General features: G+C 50.3%; 9 protein-coding genes across 9 annotated transcripts; 6 read left to right on the forward strand and 3 right to left on the reverse strand.

Moving 5' to 3' along the window:
• Window positions 1-1,313: 1,313 nt before the first annotated feature.
• On the forward strand, window positions 1,314-2,005 carry COCCADRAFT_31834 (uncharacterized protein; the record flags this gene model as incomplete). Its single annotated transcript, XM_007708330.1, has 2 exons — window positions 1,314-1,712; window positions 1,787-2,005. The coding sequence occupies 2 exons, from the start codon at window positions 1,314-1,316 to the stop codon at window positions 2,003-2,005; spliced, it is 618 nt and encodes a 205-aa protein (XP_007706520.1).
• A 700-nt stretch (window positions 2,006-2,705) lies between these two features.
• On the forward strand, window positions 2,706-3,344 carry COCCADRAFT_21532 (uncharacterized protein; the record flags this gene model as incomplete). Its single annotated transcript, XM_007708306.1, has 2 exons — window positions 2,706-2,795; window positions 2,925-3,344. 2 exons carry the CDS (start codon window positions 2,706-2,708, stop codon window positions 3,342-3,344), a joined length of 510 nt encoding a protein of 169 aa, XP_007706496.1.
• Window positions 3,345-4,448: 1,104 nt separating this feature from the next.
• COCCADRAFT_21533 (uncharacterized protein) lies at window positions 4,449-5,752 on the forward strand (the record flags this gene model as incomplete). The annotated part of the gene is made up of 3 exons (XM_007708307.1): window positions 4,449-4,578; window positions 4,634-4,774; window positions 4,824-5,752. 3 exons carry the CDS (start codon window positions 4,449-4,451, stop codon window positions 5,750-5,752), a joined length of 1,200 nt encoding a protein of 399 aa, XP_007706497.1.
• A 259-nt stretch (window positions 5,753-6,011) lies between these two features.
• Window positions 6,012-6,540, reverse strand: COCCADRAFT_212 (uncharacterized protein; the record flags this gene model as incomplete). The annotated part of the gene is made up of 3 exons (XM_007708284.1): window positions 6,012-6,021; window positions 6,079-6,427; window positions 6,480-6,540. 3 exons carry the CDS (start codon window positions 6,538-6,540, stop codon window positions 6,012-6,014), a joined length of 420 nt encoding a protein of 139 aa, XP_007706474.1.
• Window positions 6,541-7,533: 993 nt separating this feature from the next.
• On the forward strand, window positions 7,534-10,032 carry COCCADRAFT_31838 (uncharacterized protein; the record flags this gene model as incomplete). The annotated part of the gene is made up of 2 exons (XM_007708331.1): window positions 7,534-9,249; window positions 9,301-10,032. 2 exons carry the CDS (start codon window positions 7,534-7,536, stop codon window positions 10,030-10,032), a joined length of 2,448 nt encoding a protein of 815 aa, XP_007706521.1.
• Window positions 10,033-10,714: 682 nt separating this feature from the next.
• COCCADRAFT_214 (uncharacterized protein) lies at window positions 10,715-11,722 on the forward strand (the record flags this gene model as incomplete). Its single annotated transcript, XM_007708285.1, has 3 exons — window positions 10,715-10,832; window positions 10,885-11,261; window positions 11,333-11,722. 3 exons carry the CDS (start codon window positions 10,715-10,717, stop codon window positions 11,720-11,722), a joined length of 885 nt encoding a protein of 294 aa, XP_007706475.1.
• Window positions 11,723-12,332: 610 nt separating this feature from the next.
• Window positions 12,333-12,945, reverse strand: COCCADRAFT_215 (uncharacterized protein; the record flags this gene model as incomplete). Its single annotated transcript, XM_007708286.1, has 2 exons — window positions 12,333-12,782; window positions 12,835-12,945. 2 exons carry the CDS (start codon window positions 12,943-12,945, stop codon window positions 12,333-12,335), a joined length of 561 nt encoding a protein of 186 aa, XP_007706476.1.
• A 1,184-nt stretch (window positions 12,946-14,129) lies between these two features.
• On the reverse strand, window positions 14,130-15,439 carry COCCADRAFT_31840 (uncharacterized protein; the record flags this gene model as incomplete). Its single annotated transcript, XM_007708332.1, has 5 exons — window positions 14,130-14,376; window positions 14,431-14,462; window positions 14,517-14,817; window positions 14,874-15,339; window positions 15,415-15,439. The coding sequence occupies 5 exons, from the start codon at window positions 15,437-15,439 to the stop codon at window positions 14,130-14,132; spliced, it is 1,071 nt and encodes a 356-aa protein (XP_007706522.1).
• Window positions 15,440-16,439: 1,000 nt separating this feature from the next.
• On the forward strand, window positions 16,440-18,411 carry COCCADRAFT_81228 (multicopper oxidase; the record flags this gene model as incomplete). The annotated part of the gene is made up of 5 exons (XM_007708382.1): window positions 16,440-16,784; window positions 16,833-16,978; window positions 17,046-17,615; window positions 17,667-17,840; window positions 17,892-18,411. 5 exons carry the CDS (start codon window positions 16,440-16,442, stop codon window positions 18,409-18,411), a joined length of 1,755 nt encoding a protein of 584 aa, XP_007706572.1.
• Between the last annotated feature and the right edge of the window lie 102 nt (window positions 18,412-18,513).

An 18,513-nucleotide genomic window follows, 5' to 3' on the forward strand; every position in this document is an offset into this window, starting at 1 on the left:
AGCGATGGGTTAGCACATGCACTAGTAGATACAGAGTGTTCAGCTATTATGTAAATGACCCTCTGTGAAGCCTTGCTCATATTTACAAGCAGGAAATGGGTGATTACTCTTCACTCAACCATTGAGAACTCTATGTCCCCTTAACAAGTGTCTCGGCAGGGCATCATGCCAAGTCTGCCAGAAACCATTGCACCGGGCACGGACTGCAGCTTTTCCAAATAGATCATTCCACCTCTTTGAGGTAAGTTTTGTATTCCTTTTTGGTACTGCAATTCGAGCCCAGACTCGTTTGGAGACTAGCGTGCGGGTTGATGAGGGGGAAAGCAGAGGAAAGGCCGACGTCTTGGCAGTGGTAATCGGTGATGTCATTCATTCTCCCCATCGAATGTGTGATCACTCTCTCAGGCACCCCCAAACATCTTCTTCAAACCAATCTCCAAGCCTCGTTGTGTTCCATCGTGCAAAATAACTTCATGAGAACATGCTGATCATCTGTCTCAATCGGTTCTTCAACCGTTCTCACAGATCGACAGTAGTAGTAATCACAGATTGCAGAATATGCAGTAGCGTCTTAGCCTCACTATCCCTTTTTGTCATAAACAGCCACCTAGACATATGCACCAAAATCCAAGAGGGAAGACGCGGAAAGGCTAAGATCATTTGAGGATTGAGACGACTACGGATCTTGATCTATCCGAACCAAGATGGCTAGGCGATGTCTTGGGAGCGATCATGCCACAGAAAGGGATGTAAGCTCACTATTCAAGAGATGGAAAGTACCATTACCAAGACATTGAACGGCGTCTTCACGGTACCATTATAATCCACCGTTCATTGGTCTATCGTGCTACGAACTGATGAATCCCCTGGCCAGCTGCTTACCTCAGTAGCTTTGCGTGGGACTGTCAGTGATCGTCTTACGTTCTAAGGATGGCTCCAAGACTACTAACCAAGAGCTCGGGCATTTATCTCGATTTCCAAGTCTTTTTCCAAGTCTTTTGGCATTACGAAAAAGGCTTTCATGCCCATGTTGGGGACTTGGCTGCTCAGTCCCAAAAGCCTCACCAAGACACCGGCATCTATCTTCAGAACCTAAACACGAATCAATGACCAATCCTCATCTACTCACTGATGTCATTGGGTTCTGAATGGGAAGCATCGTGGTAAGTTTAGTGGGAAAGCGGAGAGCTGCTTTTGTATAAAGACTGGTGCAAGGATGAATTCAGGATAGCATCGTTCCATGAACTCACTCTACTCACTACACCCACAAACCACGCACAGCTGAAATCTCAGTTACGCACAACACAATCATAATGCACTTCATTACCCCAGCCCTTGTTGCTCTGCTCGCTGCCCCTCTGGCCTTGGCCGCCCCAACTCAGGCATCTGATTACAAAGAGACCTGCAAGAAGGACTTTGACAAGGTGTGGAACTCACACGACGACAAATGGTGGAAGAAGGAGAAGACCTTCTACTTTGACGCGGAGTATGTTGTAAAGGCCACTCCGGATCAAGTCATTGCCAACAGCGGGGTTCCTACACCCGGTGAGCACGGTGCACGCGGTCTATTCAAGTACGGCATCAATATCGCAGAGAACGTAATCTGCTATAATATCACCCTTAGCGGCGTGACTGGCGAATATCAGAGCCCAGCGATAACCGCGACACACATCCATGAGGGCGTCAAGGGCAAGCCCGGCCCGCCCCGCCTGGTAAGCATTGCCCTTTTGATATCTCAATCTACCCATGTCCGGGGAAACAAAGGGTATCTACTGATAGTTTCTAGGCCTTCCCGAACCCCACTGGTCCCGACTACCGTCGCAATTCTGTGGGATGCTTGAAGGGCCCCTTCTTCGTCAACGTAACCAACCCAGCGACTGGTAAAGACCAAGCCGATGGCTTCCATGTCTCCCAGATTGTAAAGAACCCCAAGGGTTTCTTTACCGACTCGCATACCTCCAAGTTTACTGCTGGCGCTGTTCGCGGTCAGCTTCCTGGCTACTAAATGCGATATTTCGGGGTTTGCGCTCATAAGAATTCGTCTATTAGAAGTGGGTGTTGAGGACAGATGAGAATATTTATGAAACTCGGTTGACACTGAATAAGTGTAGTGTAATATAATTTCTAAGAATCAATATACATAAATATCACTGTATGCTAGTTCATATTCTGTGTCCTGTACGGGTGGTGTTCGCGGTCCGAATATTGTGTGAAACTATCTACTATGCTGAACTATACCGACTGAATATTTTCTTTTTAGTTCTCAGGAAACTAATATATGTTGGTTTTTCCAAATATCACGAATGGGATATGTGTGCGTCGGAACGTACCCGGAGCTTGATTCCGAGCATCCTCATATTACTAGTGTCGTTCACGACAACTTCTCCAACTGTCCACCATCGCCGATTCATACACAAAAGAAAACTAAATCATGCCACACCAGCTCGCAGAATCGACGTCAGGTACCCGCTCATCCAGTAGATTTGTTTACGCCCTCAGCGCTCGTCTTAGTGGTGGGCTATGCATGACGTCGACTTGATGTCAAAGTGGTGACGCCCTCTATATACATATACGAACTTCGCCTTATAAATAGCCTCCTGTACGAAAGGTATACATTCGAATTATACAAACCTCTGCACTTTCATCATCAAATTTGAATCGTCGACACTTTTCAATTTCCCAAATCCAAATACACATATCCCAACATGAGCCAGAACAGGAACCCCGACGCAGTCAGCGACTCACGCCAGTTTCAAGGCCACGTTGCTCCTAGTGAGCCTCTCATGAAAGGTGGTGTAAGTAGCTGTCTTATTTTCCAGAGAGCCTGTTGGAGCGTCTTGATTAATCACATTGCATCTGGTGCTGGCTCTATCTAACCCATAGATAACACCTGTTCATCAACACCAGCTAACCAAAACCCCAAGCACCAAATCGGCAAACTCGTGGGCAACGACGCCGTTCCCGAATTCCACGCTCAAACCCTCCCTGCGGGCTCAGCCCCAGCCGACAAAACCTACACTCCAAACCCAGACCTCAACAACCAAAAGATGTACCAGCAAGCTTCCGACACGCTTCAAGGCGCCACATCCGCCGACGTGCACACTGGCCTCGGCCACCCAGGCCAGGGTCAGACGTCCAAGGAGCTGCGTGATGGATCGAGTGTTGGACAGGGCCTTACTGGACTGGCATCCGGTGTCAAGGATCAGCAGACTGGTGGGGATATTGCGACGCTGAAGGATGATCCGAAGCACGCTGCTCAGAGGAATCTGGGCGATGTGCCGACGGGGCAGAGGGGTAATGTGGGTGGGCCTCCTGCTGAGGAGAGGGAACCTGCTCAGGCTTAGAATCTTTTTTTGATAAGAAAAATGAATAACGATGATGATGATAACGATGATTAAACATTTTCTTCTTGTTTCTTCTTGGGAAAGTGAGAGCAGGTAAACGTGAATGGGTTTTGTTATTTTAGTCTTCAATTTCCGTTTTTTTGGGATTTTCGTGCGTGATAACGTGTTGCTGGCTGAAAGAGCCCTTGTCACTTTGATTATTGATAGACGTACATTTCTGCACAATCAATAAGAGCTCTGAAGATGGCGATGTAATACAAACGGCTTTTGTGGGAAATATAAAACCGTGTGAAACATAACCGCGAAGGTATGTTCGACGCCCCGAAAACTGCCTTTGACGAGACCTCCTGGGCAGCCTACGCTCTGGACGGTCTTCTCGTTGGCGATGGCGAGGACAGCTTCTAAGTCGGGAGCAATCTTTCCGAGTACCTGAATTTGAATGGCAGCCTCTATGATGAGATGGAAAGCTCATTCCAGCACGATCCTAAAGGGATGCTTGAGGTTCCGGAAGCTGTCTTTGATGAAGTCTTCTGGATAGCCTGAAACTATTAATCGTTACAAGGGCCTCTCTCTTTACTAGGCAAGACAAAACCATATTTTTCGCGTAATGGACAGAGCTCTTAAAAGACTTGCGGTCAATCGGGTGGTGATACTGGCCCCCAAATGCCAGCTGCGGACTCATGTTGCTTGCCGAGGATATTGGTGGCGTACCTTGCTTCCAAGGACATGTCTAGTAGCCGTCCCCACACAGCTGAGCAGGACATGGATTGATGCTTGATAAGAGAGGTCTGGCCCTACCGAATAGTCCAATCAATTTGTGCATACAAATATATGGCTTGCAGAGTTCCAGTTCGCTTACCAGATGTCCTTGCCTGTCTTACAGATCTGGGCTTAGCGCGGACGGTCTTTATCCGTTCCCGCCTGTACTACTGCAATGCCTTTGCTTACAGATCGCGTTCAGGGTGCATTCATTGGTTAGTAATTAGAGATGGAATACTTCCCTGTTCTGGGCCATGTACCTATCGATCACTATACGCAAGGCATAAAAACTTTTGTTTCTGTACATCTTCTACCATCATCGTGTTTCGTTCATATCACATCAAGATGAGGGCTTTTCAGAAATCATTTACCCTAATCGGATGGGTAGCTGCATTCGCTACTTGTGAGAGTGGCTTGTCTAAGAGATATGAACAAGCAGATGTCATTCAGTCCATCGTCCAACGCGCTACGGCCGGTACGAATTCAATACCCCGAATTCGCTTGCAAAACTTCTGATCATTGCCATACAGACTCGATCGACCTTGGGGCTGTTCCGGGCCTGGATCTATCTTCTACACTAGAAAGTATAGCCTCTACGTACGCCGATACCACCACGACAAAGCTCTCAGCGCGGGCTATTGCGAATCTCACTGGACTCATCGACGTTCATGGTGTGTTCCTGTTCTCACATCTCAATCTTGCATCTAACAGATCTCATAGCACATTGCGTACCAGATTGGTATCGTGCAATCGTCCCTACAACCGGTGGAAATCCAACACCATCATGGAACGTATCTGGACACCTTGATTTCATGGCCAGCCAAAGCATTTCTCAAGCCGTCCTCGCTTTCTCAGCGCCTGGCGCCAACGTATACCCAGGAAACCAGCCCGCCACAATTGCCCTTGCGCGACTGATCAACGAACAATCTGCAGCATTTGCTCGGGCTAATCCAGATAAATTCACATTCTACGCTGTCGTCCCACTACCCTACACTCCCAATGCCATCGCCGAAGCTACATACGCCCTCGACACACTTGGAGCCGCTGGCATCGCGCTCTATTCGAACTTCGAAGGGCGCTATCTCGGTGATTCAGCTTTCAAGCCCTTCTTCGAGGCAATGAATGCGCGTGGGAGCAACCAAATCATATACGTGCACCCCACAACACCGTATCTACGCATCAACGGCACGCTTATTGAGGCCAATCCGACTGTATATCCTACCGGGAACATCGAATTCTACTTCGAGACAGCGCGTATGCTTGGAGATCTTGCCGTTACACAGACCTTGCTGAACTTCACCAATATCAACTACATTATTCCGCACGTTGGAGGCGCATTTCCGTCGGTCGCTGATCGGCTTCTGAAGTCTTTCCCGGCGATTTACGATCGGACTATGGATGTCCTGAAGACGCGGTTTTTCTGGGATTCAGCGGGTCCGACGTACTTTCATCAGGTTGGGGGATTGTTGGCATATGATATTCCGACGACGAATCTCTTCTTCGGGACGGATTTCCCGTATGCGCCGATTTTCACGTATGGTCCATCACTGGTTGTTATTCAGACGTCGCCATTTGTGACCGATACTGAGAGGACTGGTATCTTTGCTCAGAATGCGCGAAGACTGTTTGGTAACCGGATTCCCTTGTAAATAAGTTTTTATAGTGTGATGTGAAATCCCAATTTACAGCATATGGGTAGAGAGGTACAAGTAGTGGTATAGTATATGATATCATTATCTTTTCATTAATAGCAGTAATATCGTTTTCAAGATCATTGTTCTACTGGCTCTGAGAGCCGACTGAAATTTGGATACCTTGTCAGTCTGTTTTCCTTGTGTCTTCAACAAAACCATTTGTCCACCGCTTCCACAAATCTCGCCGTTGCATCGAATCATCGACGATCAAATATTAAGATGAGCTGTGAAAAATGCATTAGTCATGCCGTCTCCAAGAAAATGCCTACTTGATAACTTACAACTTGGTGCAACCAAAAGACTTGTACTGCTTAGTATAAGTCGCGCATTCCTTTTGAAAAGGTGCACCGACTACATGCTTCGATTGCTCATCGTACAGTCCCTCGCAGCCAGCAGCATAGTAAGAGCGGCATTGATAGGTGCCGTCGTATGTGAACAGAGTGGAGATTGGGAAGATGTTGTCGTCGGTGCATTCTGAATTGGAAGCACCGCCATTGATGTATTGTCGACATTGGACGTCGGTGTATAAGGTACCGTCAAGTTCAATACAGGTGCCGTATGAGTCTGAAGTCATTGAGCGGTAGATGGTCAGACCATTGGCATCACAGTCCGGAGCATTGTAGAAGGTGGCTTCAAAGTTGGTCAGCTCAGTATAATGAGAGGCTAAGCATGTATGGCTTACCTTCCCAAGCAGTGGCCACGCTGAGGAGGGTTGCGAAGAGAGGAAGGCGAGAGAAGAGCATGTTGGCGAGTGGCTGTTGGTTTAATGAAGGAGGAGAGAAGATGATTGTCTGGACTGTGTTGTGCTTCAATTATGCCGAGACTACAAGCTGGACTTATACTTGAGAGAAGTACGAGTGGAGCAGGAAGAGGCGCACAGTGTGCAGTATTGTACAGCACTATCGATGTCATTATGGATCCTAAGTTTTGGCCCCAAGCCAATTGTTCGTGCTTGACCTGAACTAAGGAGTCTTCAGGCCTCCATACTAAGGCGGTTGTGGCCCACGGATAGCCGCTCTTCCCGTAATATCCCCGAAAAGCAGTGTAGGCTCTGCGGCTGTATGTGCATGACGTATGGCATATAGCTAGCCTACGATCCTACCAGAGCTACAAGGCCTAGACTCCAATATGTTGGTGATGGTTTGGCTGTAAAATGTTGGAGGTGGAGGCCAAGTTGGTTAGATGCCAGGTCAGTGAGCGTGATGGCCGGTGGGGTGGTGTCAGTTGAACGAAAGCGTGTACATGGTAGCCTTTCCTTGCACAGGACAGGGAAGACAATATTAGGCCAAATGATGCCTTCGGTATTGCTGAATACGAGCCAGATCAACATGGCCTCTGAATGCGGTGGGGGATCGTTGCCCAATGAGCTTGTGTCTATGTTCAACAAACGCGCCAGTGGGCACGGGCCGTTGGGAAGCCTGGATATGGCTGCAACGAAGCCGTTTGTGGCATTAGGCAAGACATGCTGTCAGACAGAAAATTCATAGTTAGTACAAGCAAATGCCGTGTCGTGCTCCCTGGCCTGAACAAGCGTATGTGATAGCATCCAGTCGGTCTGTTGTGGATGAAGTGTACATGTGCAAGACGAGTTAGCGGCGGCGGAAGCGGCGCCCCACCTTGGCTTGCAGGGATGCGGCAGCAGAGATCCCCGGGGCCGAACTTTTTTTTGCGACCGCTTGCGACTTGTGAAATTTGTACAACGCGACAATTCCTTGCAAATCCTCCTCCTCGGACCCATGGCGCCCAGTTTCGACGACGATTTTGTCTACACCATCTCTGACCATGATGATGTGTCCGACGATGGTGGCGCCGACGAGTCTGCGGCGGCGAGCGCAAAGCTAGCAGGCGCTGGCAAGAAGAGGAAATACACAGAGGATCCGGACCTGGGTATCAGGCCCAAGGAGGTCGCCTCAAAGAAGGCAAAGAAGGACAAGAAGAAGGGAAAAAATGGAAAGCACGCCGAGCCTGAACCAGAGCCCGAAGAAGACGAAGACGAAACCGTAATGCCACAACCAGGCGAAGACATTGAGCAAAATGACGACATTGCCAGCGACTTCGAGTTTGCTGTCGGTGATATAGACACGGGATTTGTGGAGGAGTTCGACGGTTGGGGAAACGACAATGGCACGGTCGCACAGGAGTCTGGAAAGAAGAGCACTGCTGTGGACGTCGACGACATCATTGAGCGCAGACGGAACAAGCAGAGGGCAAAGCAAACTGCTGAGCCAGACTCCTCAGATACCTCGGTCGACGGTGACTTTGAGGGTTTCGGCGACGATGACGAGCTCATGGCGGAGGACGGCTTCGGTATGGGTGCTCCCAGCGACTCTGAAGACGAAGAGGATGAGGAGGAAGCTTCAGACAATGAACAAGACAGGGCAAACGAGGACTCTGATGAGGAGAACGGGTCAGACGGCAATCAAGATGAAGACGAAGATTTACCTCATGTTCCCCACCCTATGGATCTCGAGGCTGCCGAGACAGAAGATGAGGATGCGAGCGAGCAAGAAGACGCCGTCGAAGCCAAGAAGGCCGCCGCTTTTTTCGCGCCCGAAGACAGTGTTACAATTAAAAAGAAAAAAGGCGCAAAAGGAGCGACAGGGTCATTCCAGGCCATGTCACTCTCGCGACCTATTCTACGAGGCCTAGCATCCGTAGGGTTCACGGAGCCAACTCCAATTCAGAGCAAGGCTGTTCCTATCGCTATGCAAGGAAAAGATGTTGTTGGTGGTGCCGAGACCGGTTCGGGTAAAACAGCTGCTTTCCTTATCCCCATCCTTGAGCGTCTGTTGTACCGTCAGAAGAAGATTCCGACCACACGTGTTGCCATCTTTATGCCTACGCGTGAGTTGGCGGTACAATGTTTCAATGTTGCTACGAAGCTCGCGTCGTTCACCGACATCACTTTTGCATTGATGGCTGGTGGTTTCTCCTCGCGCGAGCAGGAAGCCGTTTTGAAGACGAGGCCAGATGTGGTCATTGCAACGCCCGGTCGTTTTATTGATCACATGCATAACACGGCTGCCTTTCAAGTTGAGAACCTCGAAATCCTTGTTCTTGATGAAGCCGATCGTATGCTCGAAGAAGGTTTCGAGAGCCAGCTGAACGAAATCCTCACCACCATCCCCAAATCACGCCAGACAATGCTCTTCTCCGCTACCATGACGAGCTCAGTCGACAAGCTGATTCGAATTGGTATGGACAAGCCTGTGCGGCTCATGGTGGATTCTAAGAAACAGACTGTCAAGGGATTGACGCAGGAATTTGTGCGATTGAGGCAAGGCAAAGAAGACAAGAGACTCGCATATTTGATGTACATCTGTGAAAAGATCTACACTGAGAAGGTCATCGTCTTCTTCAGACAAAAGAAAGAGGCGCATAGGGTCCGAGTAGTATTCGCACTTTGTGGACTTAAGGCGAGCGAGCTTCACGGTAACATGAGCCAAGAACAGGTAAGCTGGTTTCTCTACTGTAGACAAGACGCGATACTGACAACCCCATAGCGTATTCAAGCTGTTGAAGCGTTCCGTTCCGGCAAGTCGTCTTACTTGCTTGCAACTGACGTTGCCTCGCGTGGTCTTGATATCAAGAATGTTTCAACAGTCATCAACTACGAAGCGCCTCAGACGCACGAGATCTACTTGCATCGTGTCGGTCGTACGGCTCGTGCCGGACGAAGCGGTCGAGCGTGTACACTTGCCGCAGAGCCTGACCGTAAAGTGGTCAAGCAAGCGGTAAAGGCATCACGCGAGCAAGGAGCCAAGGTAGTCAGCCGTCAAGTCCCTGCCGAGGAGACAGAGAGATGGATGAAGAAGATCAAGAGTCTGGAGAAGGAGATTGAGGAGGTTTTGGAAGAAGAAAAAGAGGAGCGTGCCATGACTGTCACTGAGCGGGATCTCAAACGGGGTGAAAACCTGATTGTGCACGAGGATGAGATCAAGGCTCGGCCGAGACGTACATGGTTTGAGACGGAGAAGGAGAAGTTGGCTGAAAAGGAGAGGGGTGCGGCAGCGCTCAACGGGCCGGCTGGAGGTAAGGACAAGAAGAAGAAGCTCAGCGGCAAGGACAAGAAGAAGCTTGAAGCAAAGGATGTGCGCAAGGAGGGTAAACAATGGAAGAAGGGCAAGGGGGATCGTGGCATGAGCACAAGGACTGCAAAGGAGAAGCAGTCCAAGATGAAGTCCAAGTCGAAGAAGATTGCGGCCAAGTCGAGCTTCAAGGGCTTCAAGGAGTAGGCATGTAGCTGGGCTTAGTGTTTTTGCATAGTATGAGCAGAGAAATGTACACTTACATAATGGCAACGCTGACAATGGGGCTGATGTGCGGTTGACTTCGTATGCCAAGCAAGCCCCTATCTGGCTTAGGCGGGTAGCCGGGACCTGACGGACGAACTGGCGAAGGAATTCTGGCGCTCAATTTCCAGGTACCACAAACCTGCACTCGGCTTGCTCTTTGACACGTACACTACACGCAGACACCTGCATACCTCCACTTTGCTTTTGCGGCGGTTCGTCCCACGACGCTGTGTTCCTCGACCCTTGCAGTTTCCTGCAGCCCAGAGGTTCGTTATCGGCTTATCGGCGCCGACTAGACATTCGACAACTTTCTGGCCCGCACAGCTCCAACAGCTGCCGCCGGCTTCACACGACACATTCCGCCCAACCATCAACGCGTCGCCTTGGGCCTCTTGCATCGGATCACACACGACTGCTGGATTCCGAGTCTCTATCTATTCTTCTTCTGACTACACGCTTCGCTGTTGCCTAGTACGTCAGAGCGTAAGCAGCGCACACACTCGACCTTCACCCCAGAGTAAGCGCAGCGGGGTAATCCGGGATATCTCAGGCCACAAGTTCAGCACGTATTAAGTTCGCAATTACAGAACGCGACTGCGCGACAGAGACAGTCTATTCCATCATGGCCTCTGTTCAACAGCAAGCCAATGGCAACGGCAATGGCGCAGCAGTGAGGCCCCCCAGACCGGAGCACGAGGGCCCCCAAGAGAACATCTTCCTCTTCATCCCCAACTTGATTGGTATGCCCGCTCTTCTCACACCATTCCCGTGGTTTAGCTAACAGACTGGCAGGCTACTCGCGCGTCTTCCTTGCCTTGACATCGCTCTACTACATGCCTCTCCACCCACGCACATGCACTCTCCTCTACAGCGTATCCTGCCTTCTGGATGCACTGGACGGCTATGCCGCCCGCAAATACGAACAGAGCACCAAATTCGGGGCCGTGTTGGACATGGTCACAGACAGATGCACAACGACCTGTTTGCTCGTTTTCTTGGCCCAGGCTTTCCCTAGGTGGAGCATCGTGTTCCAACTGCTCATTTCCCTGGACCTGGCGAGTCACTACATGCACATGTATGCCACTTTGAGCATGGGTGGTAGCGCGCGCAGCCACAAGAATGTCGACGAGAGCAGGAACTGGCTGCTGAAGCAGTACTACTCGAACAACGTACGTCGGAAATGTGGCACCGTTTGGTTGCGTAACCCTTTCCATGTCATAGCTGCTGACAATATCTGCAGAAAGTTCTCTTCACCCTCTGCGCCATGAACGAAATCTTCTTCATCGCCCTCTACCTTCTCTCATTCAGCTCGCCCTACCTCTCGCCCACCCTGTTCTCCGACTCCAAGAACCCGTCTTCACTGCAACCCGGCTCGCCCGCAGCCCCCGAGCCTTCCATGTTCTTCGCTAGCCCTTTTTCTGCTGCAGCTATGGAGATGGCTCGCGCAAACAAGATGGATTCCACCGTCCCTTGGATCTTCATGGTAGTAGCACTGCCATTTATGCTAATCAAGCAATGGATCAACGGAGTGCAGATGAAGACAGCAAGTCAATGGCTTGCGGAAGGTGACCGTGAGGCAAGGAGGCAGGCAGGCTTACCCAGGAGAAGCGGCTCAAAGAAGAGCCAGTAAATATGTCGTTAAAAGACGAGATAGCAGCTCTCACCTCACCGCGTCCCGCCGCTGTGTCTGCTTATGTATATGGCAAACCCCCCACCCATGCCAGTTTGCTCAGTAAAGCGCGCGTAACCCAATGGCCTCATGCAGTGGTCTAAAGCACATTGATCACTGCGCATTTCCTACATCTTCTTCAATTAGCGATCTTGTAGTCACTGGCGATTTTGGCTCTTTGCCCCTGACACCATAGCTTTTTCATTTTCCATTTCCAGAGTCTTGACTGTACACTCGCGCTTCATTTGCACTTCTTATTTCTGCCTTTCGTTTACATGTTGTAACTCTTATAGATCTTGCTACGGCACAATATTCGAACGAGCTTCGATGGCCTCATCCATAATAATCAACTACAGAAACGAAAACAAGGAAAAACATAAGTAAGAGCAGTTTTGAAATTTGGCGTGAGATGAACAGAGCATAGTATTTGCCCAAGGACTTGTGCCCAGACACAATGTATCGTTTAAGAAGGTCGTAAATGGTGATAGGGGACAGAGCCCCAGATATCTCGAAAGAGAAGAGAAGAGAACAAGGCCGCATCATTCAAAACACGACTAACACCACCCGCTGCCTACAAAGCCAAAACACCCGCAAACGCAACAGCAATACCCGCACCCATAACTCCCACCGCACTACGCACACCGGCCGCACCACCAGTCTCCTTCGCACCTGCGCCACCACTCGTTCCCGTTGGGCTACTACCTCCGGACTGGGTCTCAGTCTCGTTCCTCCTCTCGCCCAGAATAGCCTGATCAATCAATCCCTGGACCTCCTTGTTGAACCCATCATAGTAGGCCTTGACATCGGTCGGCAGCGCACTGTACCATACTGGCGTCGTAGAGAAGGTTTCCAGCGCTCCGATCTCGGTTACTTTGGGAGGAATCGAGTAGGTGGCTGTTGCGGCGAAGGAGGCTAGGCCCTTGTGTGCGGAGGCAGCGCTCGAGACGGCGGCTGGGTCGCCGGTTAGCGAGGCGAGACCCGATGAGACTTGGGAGAGGATGGAGGATTTGTAGGCGGAGATCTGGGCGTGGGGTTAGTTTGTTGTTGTTAGGGAGGAAGGGAAGGGAACATACGTCTGTCAGGACGTTGAGGTTGGTGGGAAGGGGAGTGGTTATGATTGCGAACTCGGCGACGGTGGTGGATGCCGTTGCCAGGATGGCGAGGATGAGAGATTTGGAATACATCTTTTTCTGATGTTTTTGTTTTGCCTGGACTTGGGGTTGTCTTTTTTTTTACACGTAGATTTCGTCTTTTAGACAATGTCGGTGATATATGTCAAGGTTTCAAAGTGAAAGTGAGGTGATTATATGTAAATATAGCAGCAGGAGCAGCAGAGAACGGTTTCAGCTGGTTCCACAAAAACCGTTTGCTAAAACTGGAAAGAACGAGTGATGAGTGAAAACCGTTCAAAGTGAAAGTGATGGTAAAAAAGTTGGGGAAAGGGGGGAGAGGAACACCATATACGGGAAAAGGCGAAAAGCGGGTTCAAGCGACTGGCTTTAAGTAAAATTGGTTTCCTTGGGGCGTACAAAATTCCGTGCATAGATTCCCAAACTCGGCCCCCCGCTGTGTGTGTGCGCGCGCTCGCGCTCACGCTCACCCGCCAACCAGTACAGCCCTGTGTTCCATCCTTCTTACTCGAGACGCCCAGAAAAGAGCGTGCGTGCGTACGTGGGGGGGGGGGGGGGGTTGAAGTGCGAGACAGGACTCAGCCACACCCTAAGGACACCAAAGCGTACAACAAGTTATATATGGCAACAAAATGCTGAGCAAGTGCATTGGTTTGTCAGCCGCGCCATCGTAATCATATCGCGTATGTGTTGGGAGGGTTAGTCGGCATCTCCACAAAAAAAAATCAACGCAAAGGCAAGAAATGGGATGGGAATTGCGGGAAAAAAGAAAAGGGAAGCATGGGGGAATGGATTGGGGGGGGGCGGGTTTGTGCTCAGACGTTGGTTGTTGCATGGCTGCAATCGATTGCTAGTAAAGTAGTTACGACCCACAGATAAACAACCCTCCCCTTGAACGACACGCGTTTCGGTGCGGCAGATACACATTTGCTAAAGCAGGCAGAACCATGGCCGACATCGACGATCATATTTACGTTTGACGTTCCTCGGAGGATTTTTTTGTTTGTTTTTACAGAAAGGTGTGTTTTTCAGGAGGTGGATAAATTCCATTATTTCTAGTGGCAGTTCTGTTTCTGGATCTTGGAACCGCATTAGCGTCGGCTCTATACGCGATAAGCCTTTTTGTGAGAGATGGGCTGTGTCGTCCAGGCCTCCCAATACATCTCTCGTGACATTATTCTTATAAAGCAGACCCGAGTTTTCTCTTGCGCGGGTGGCCCTTTCTATTTTGTCATTACTCAAATCTCGCGTACAGCCGTGTTGATTCCGGCGCGCTCGTTGGCTGCCTTGTCCGTGGCAATTTCGCGTTCTTCGCTGGATGTCTCGCTTGCGATCTCAGCCGTGTTGGAGAGGTTGGCTTTGCGCTCTTTCCAGCCCAGGAAGAGGAAGCCGATGGTGACGACGATCCAGTATACGTTGTAGGAAATGACAGAGCCATAGGTCGCGCTGTTTTGCCAGCCGAGCAGGGAGTTGAAGATTCCCCAACTGTGAAGCGACGTTGTTAGCGGGGATCTTGTATACGAAATGACATATGCTTACCCGCCGCTACCGTTTTCTAACGGAGAACAACACTATGGCGCAATAGTCAGCCTAAGGATCCGAGGGCAGATGAGGTCAAACCTTACGTTGACGTGCCAAACGCTTTTCCTGATATCATAGCTGCCAGGACCCGCGCCGGCTTCAGCAGCACCCTCTCCGGCGAGCTTGACCCATGCATCTTGCTCAAGACTCCAGACACCCTTGGAGAAGAGACCTGCAGCTACGAGGTAGAGAAAGCATGTGGACACCACAAGGAAGATCTGCAGCGAGGTCTTGTTACCGCCTTTGTAGATGAGATAGCCGATCAAGGCACCTGCACCTAGGCCACAAATGACAGCCAGGGGAAAACTTGTCGCTGGAGCGCTGAGACTGACACCTGCAATGAAACTGGATACTAGCTTAGCCAAAAAAGACTTTATCAAGGTTGGGTCGCATCGACTTACAGCACTGCTTCGATGCCCTCGCGAAGCACCGTTACAAACGGCAAGATGAACATGGCATACTTCTCCGTCCAGCGCTTCAGTTTACCCTTAACAGGTAGATTGAGATCTTTCTGCTCCAGCACCTTGGAAATCTTGGCCCTCCATTTATCCTGGAGCTTGCTGATGCGAAGCAAAGCTGCGCCCATGAGGGTGATGATGACGCTAGCCACGATTCCAAAGACGCCCTCCCAGATGTTCTCAGCAGACTCAAAAGTGTTCTTTCCTGCCGTGTAAAAAGTTCCTATCACGCCAGCGCAGATGATCAGGCATATGAATACGCCTGCTGCCACGCCGTACCAGACCTGGCGCACGAGCCGCTTATAGACAGCAGCATCCTGTGCAGGACCTAGAGTTTGCTTGAGAAAGGCGAGGAGTACAGAAACAATAATGCTTGTTTCTAGACATTCACGGAAGCAAATGAAGAAGACTAGTGGTGCAAAGTTAGTACGAAAGGCGCTAGGCGCATGTGGAGGGGCAGTTGTTGTATAGTCTGCTCACACACCTGGTACTGCAAAGACGTTCGGCATCTTGATAGCTATCAAGCTCGCTCAATTGGCATTTGATCTAGGAATCAGATAAAAAGCGAGGAGTTTAAAAAGACAGGATCTAATCAGATGAGGGGTGGGCGGCGCCTGCTCTCAGCTCTTGCTCGTGCATGTGCATCCCGTCTCTGTATCATGACGCTAGTGAAAAGCCGAGTTTCGGAATACCTATGCCCAATGACCCTGGCTTTCAATCAAGTTTGCGAGCCGACGTGAGAGGACGGGCCGATGTCATATTGTGAAAGTTTTTCTTGATGGTGTCACTGTTCTCAGAAGCTTTCGGGACGTACTGGTGGTGCTGTTCAACCATTGTTTTCACATTGTCTACATAGTAAGTACCACAGCCAGACCACGCAACAGCTACCCCTACGAAACCCCTACCAGCTTCAAAAAATCGCCACCATAGTGATCAGCGGGATTCTCACGCCCAGCCACGCCAAATCAGTTCAAGACTTTAATAGCGCAGGCTAAGGCAGGCTTGTTGATTCTTCGGCGCCTCTTGACCAAATGGCTGGGCCGATAGTGGTCCAGATTATCAGATGGTCCGATAACAGGCAGATCGGTATGACCCTGCGGCGAATCACGAGACGCGATGCTTGACGCAGGCCAGACATGATTGGATCTGCGACCCGTACACACACCAGGCTTGACTAGAAGCGCATACATGCCCCGCTCTGTGTTGTTTGACCACCGTCTTTTCACTCTGCAAACTTCCGGCAGATGATCTGATAACTCGGCGCCGAAACCAATGTGGCTTCAGCTAGTCGCGCGCAGCTGATGGCAAGGCATAATCTGATTTTCAGGTATCGGACCAGTCTGGTGCCATTTATCTGATGATTCCATGCTCACACAATCAGACCTAGTCTTGTCTGATCATCCGCTCAACTGAGCTGAGTACGTCGTGGTGTACTCCCCGCTTGCTGGACCATCCAGTGTAGCCTTTGTAGCTCACTAGACGCTTCAATCCTTCCCCTCGCCGCCCAACATGGCGATTTCTTTGTCCAATTTCCTCATTTCACTGCTACTTCTCGGTTCGACTGCTCAGGCTGCGACTGTCACATACGACTTCGATGTAGCATGGACATATGCGAATCCAGATGGACAGTTTAATCGCCCAACCATTGGAATCAACGGACAATGGCCCATCCCAGCTATTGTAGCAACAAAAGGCGACCAGGTCATTGTCAATGTCAAGAACTCGCTGGGAAACCAGTCGACCAGTCTGCATTTTCATGGTTTGTTTATGAATGGCACGACGCATATGGATGGCGTGGTTGGAGGCACCCAGTGCGGGGTCCCTCCAGGTAGCTCTTTTACGTATAATTTCACAGTGAGTACTGGCTTTACGAGGGAGATGAACTAGGACTGATCATTACAGGTTAATCAACCAGGAACATACTGGTACCACAGCCATGAGCGTGGCCAGTATCCTGACGGTCTCCGCGGACCGCTCATCGTGCATGATCCAGAAAATCCACACAAGGACCTTTATGACAAGGAAGTTGTAGTAACACTATCTGACTGGTAAGCAAAGCCATTGAAATATGATCGTCGAACAAGAATGACTGACCAAGTACAATCATACTTGCAGGTACCATGACTCTATGCACAACCTTCTCGCAAGCTTCATCAGCATTGCCAATCCCTCAGGCGCAGAACCTGTGCCTCAGGCAGCTCTGCTCAACGACACTCAAAATCTGACTGTTAGCATTGAGCCTGGCAAAACATATCTCTTCCGTATGGTCAACATGGGCGCTTTTGCCGCCCAGTACGTCTGGTTCGAGGAGCACACAATGCGCGTTGTTGAAGTCGACGGCGTGTACACTGAGCCTATGGACGCAGACATGATTTACCTAACTGCTGCTCAACGCTACAGCGTGCTCGTCACTGCCAAGAATGATACATCATCCAACTTTGCCTTTGTCGGCAGCATGGACGAGGACCTGTTCGACACGGTGCCCGAAGGGCTGAATCCCAATGTCACGGGGTGGCTTGTATATGATGACAAGAAGGAACTACCAGCTCCGAAAGATGTAGATGCTTTTGAACCGTTTGACGATTTCAAACTCGTGCCTTGGGATAAGGAAGGAGCATTCGATCATGTCGATCAGTCCATTACGCTCGATGTGAAGATGGACAACTTGAACGACGGAGCAAACTAGTAAGTCTTCTTCACCGTGTTTCCGATATCAAATAACTAACATATAACCAGTGCCTTCTTCAACGACGTAACCTACGTCGGCCCCAAAGTCCCCACTCTCTACACCGTCCTCTCCACAGGCCCCAACGCCACCGACCCTATAATCTACGGCAGCAACACCAACGCCTTCATCCTCGCCCAAAACCAAGTCATAGAAATCATCCTAAACAACATGGATCCGGGAAAGTAAGTAATCCCTCCCCTTCCCAAAGAAACATACCTAACAACTCCAAACAGACACCCTTTCCACCTCCACGGCCACACCTTCCAAGTCCTCGAGCGCAGCGACGCAGAAGCCGGATCCTACAACAACTCCTCCCCATCCCCATCCCTGGCAAACCCCACCCCAATGCGCCGCGACACTATCCTCGTCCGCCCAAACGGGCACCTCGTCCTGCGCTTCCGCTCCGACAACCCCGGCGTCTGGCTCTTTCACTGCCACATCGAATGGCACGTCGCCTCCGGTCTCACCGCCACCATCATCGAAGCTCCGCTCTCCGTCCAGCGCCAGCTCGACGGCAAGATACCGCAGGATCACTGGGATGTATGTCGTGCCGCGCAAATACCGACGCAAGGGAATGCGGCGGGGAACACAAAGAACCTGGAGGATTTGAGCGGCGAGAATAAGAGTCCGGGGAGGTTGCCGGACGGGTTTACCGGGAGGGGTATTGCGGCGTTGGTGATGAGTGTGGTTAGTGCGTTTTTGGGCATTGCGGTTATTGGGTGGTATGGGATGAAACCTGTTGGGGGGAGGTAAAAGGGGACATGTATACCAAAGAAAAAGGTTAGGGGAAAGATAAATGGATCCCTATGTGGAAAGTGAATGATTTGAAAAAAAAGGGATAGTATATTGAATCCA

Source organism: Bipolaris zeicola (genome assembly GCF_000523435.1).
Source record: "Bipolaris zeicola 26-R-13 unplaced genomic scaffold scaffold_1, whole genome shotgun sequence".
Classification (NCBI taxonomy): Eukaryota; Fungi; Ascomycota; class Dothideomycetes; order Pleosporales; family Pleosporaceae; genus Bipolaris; species Bipolaris zeicola.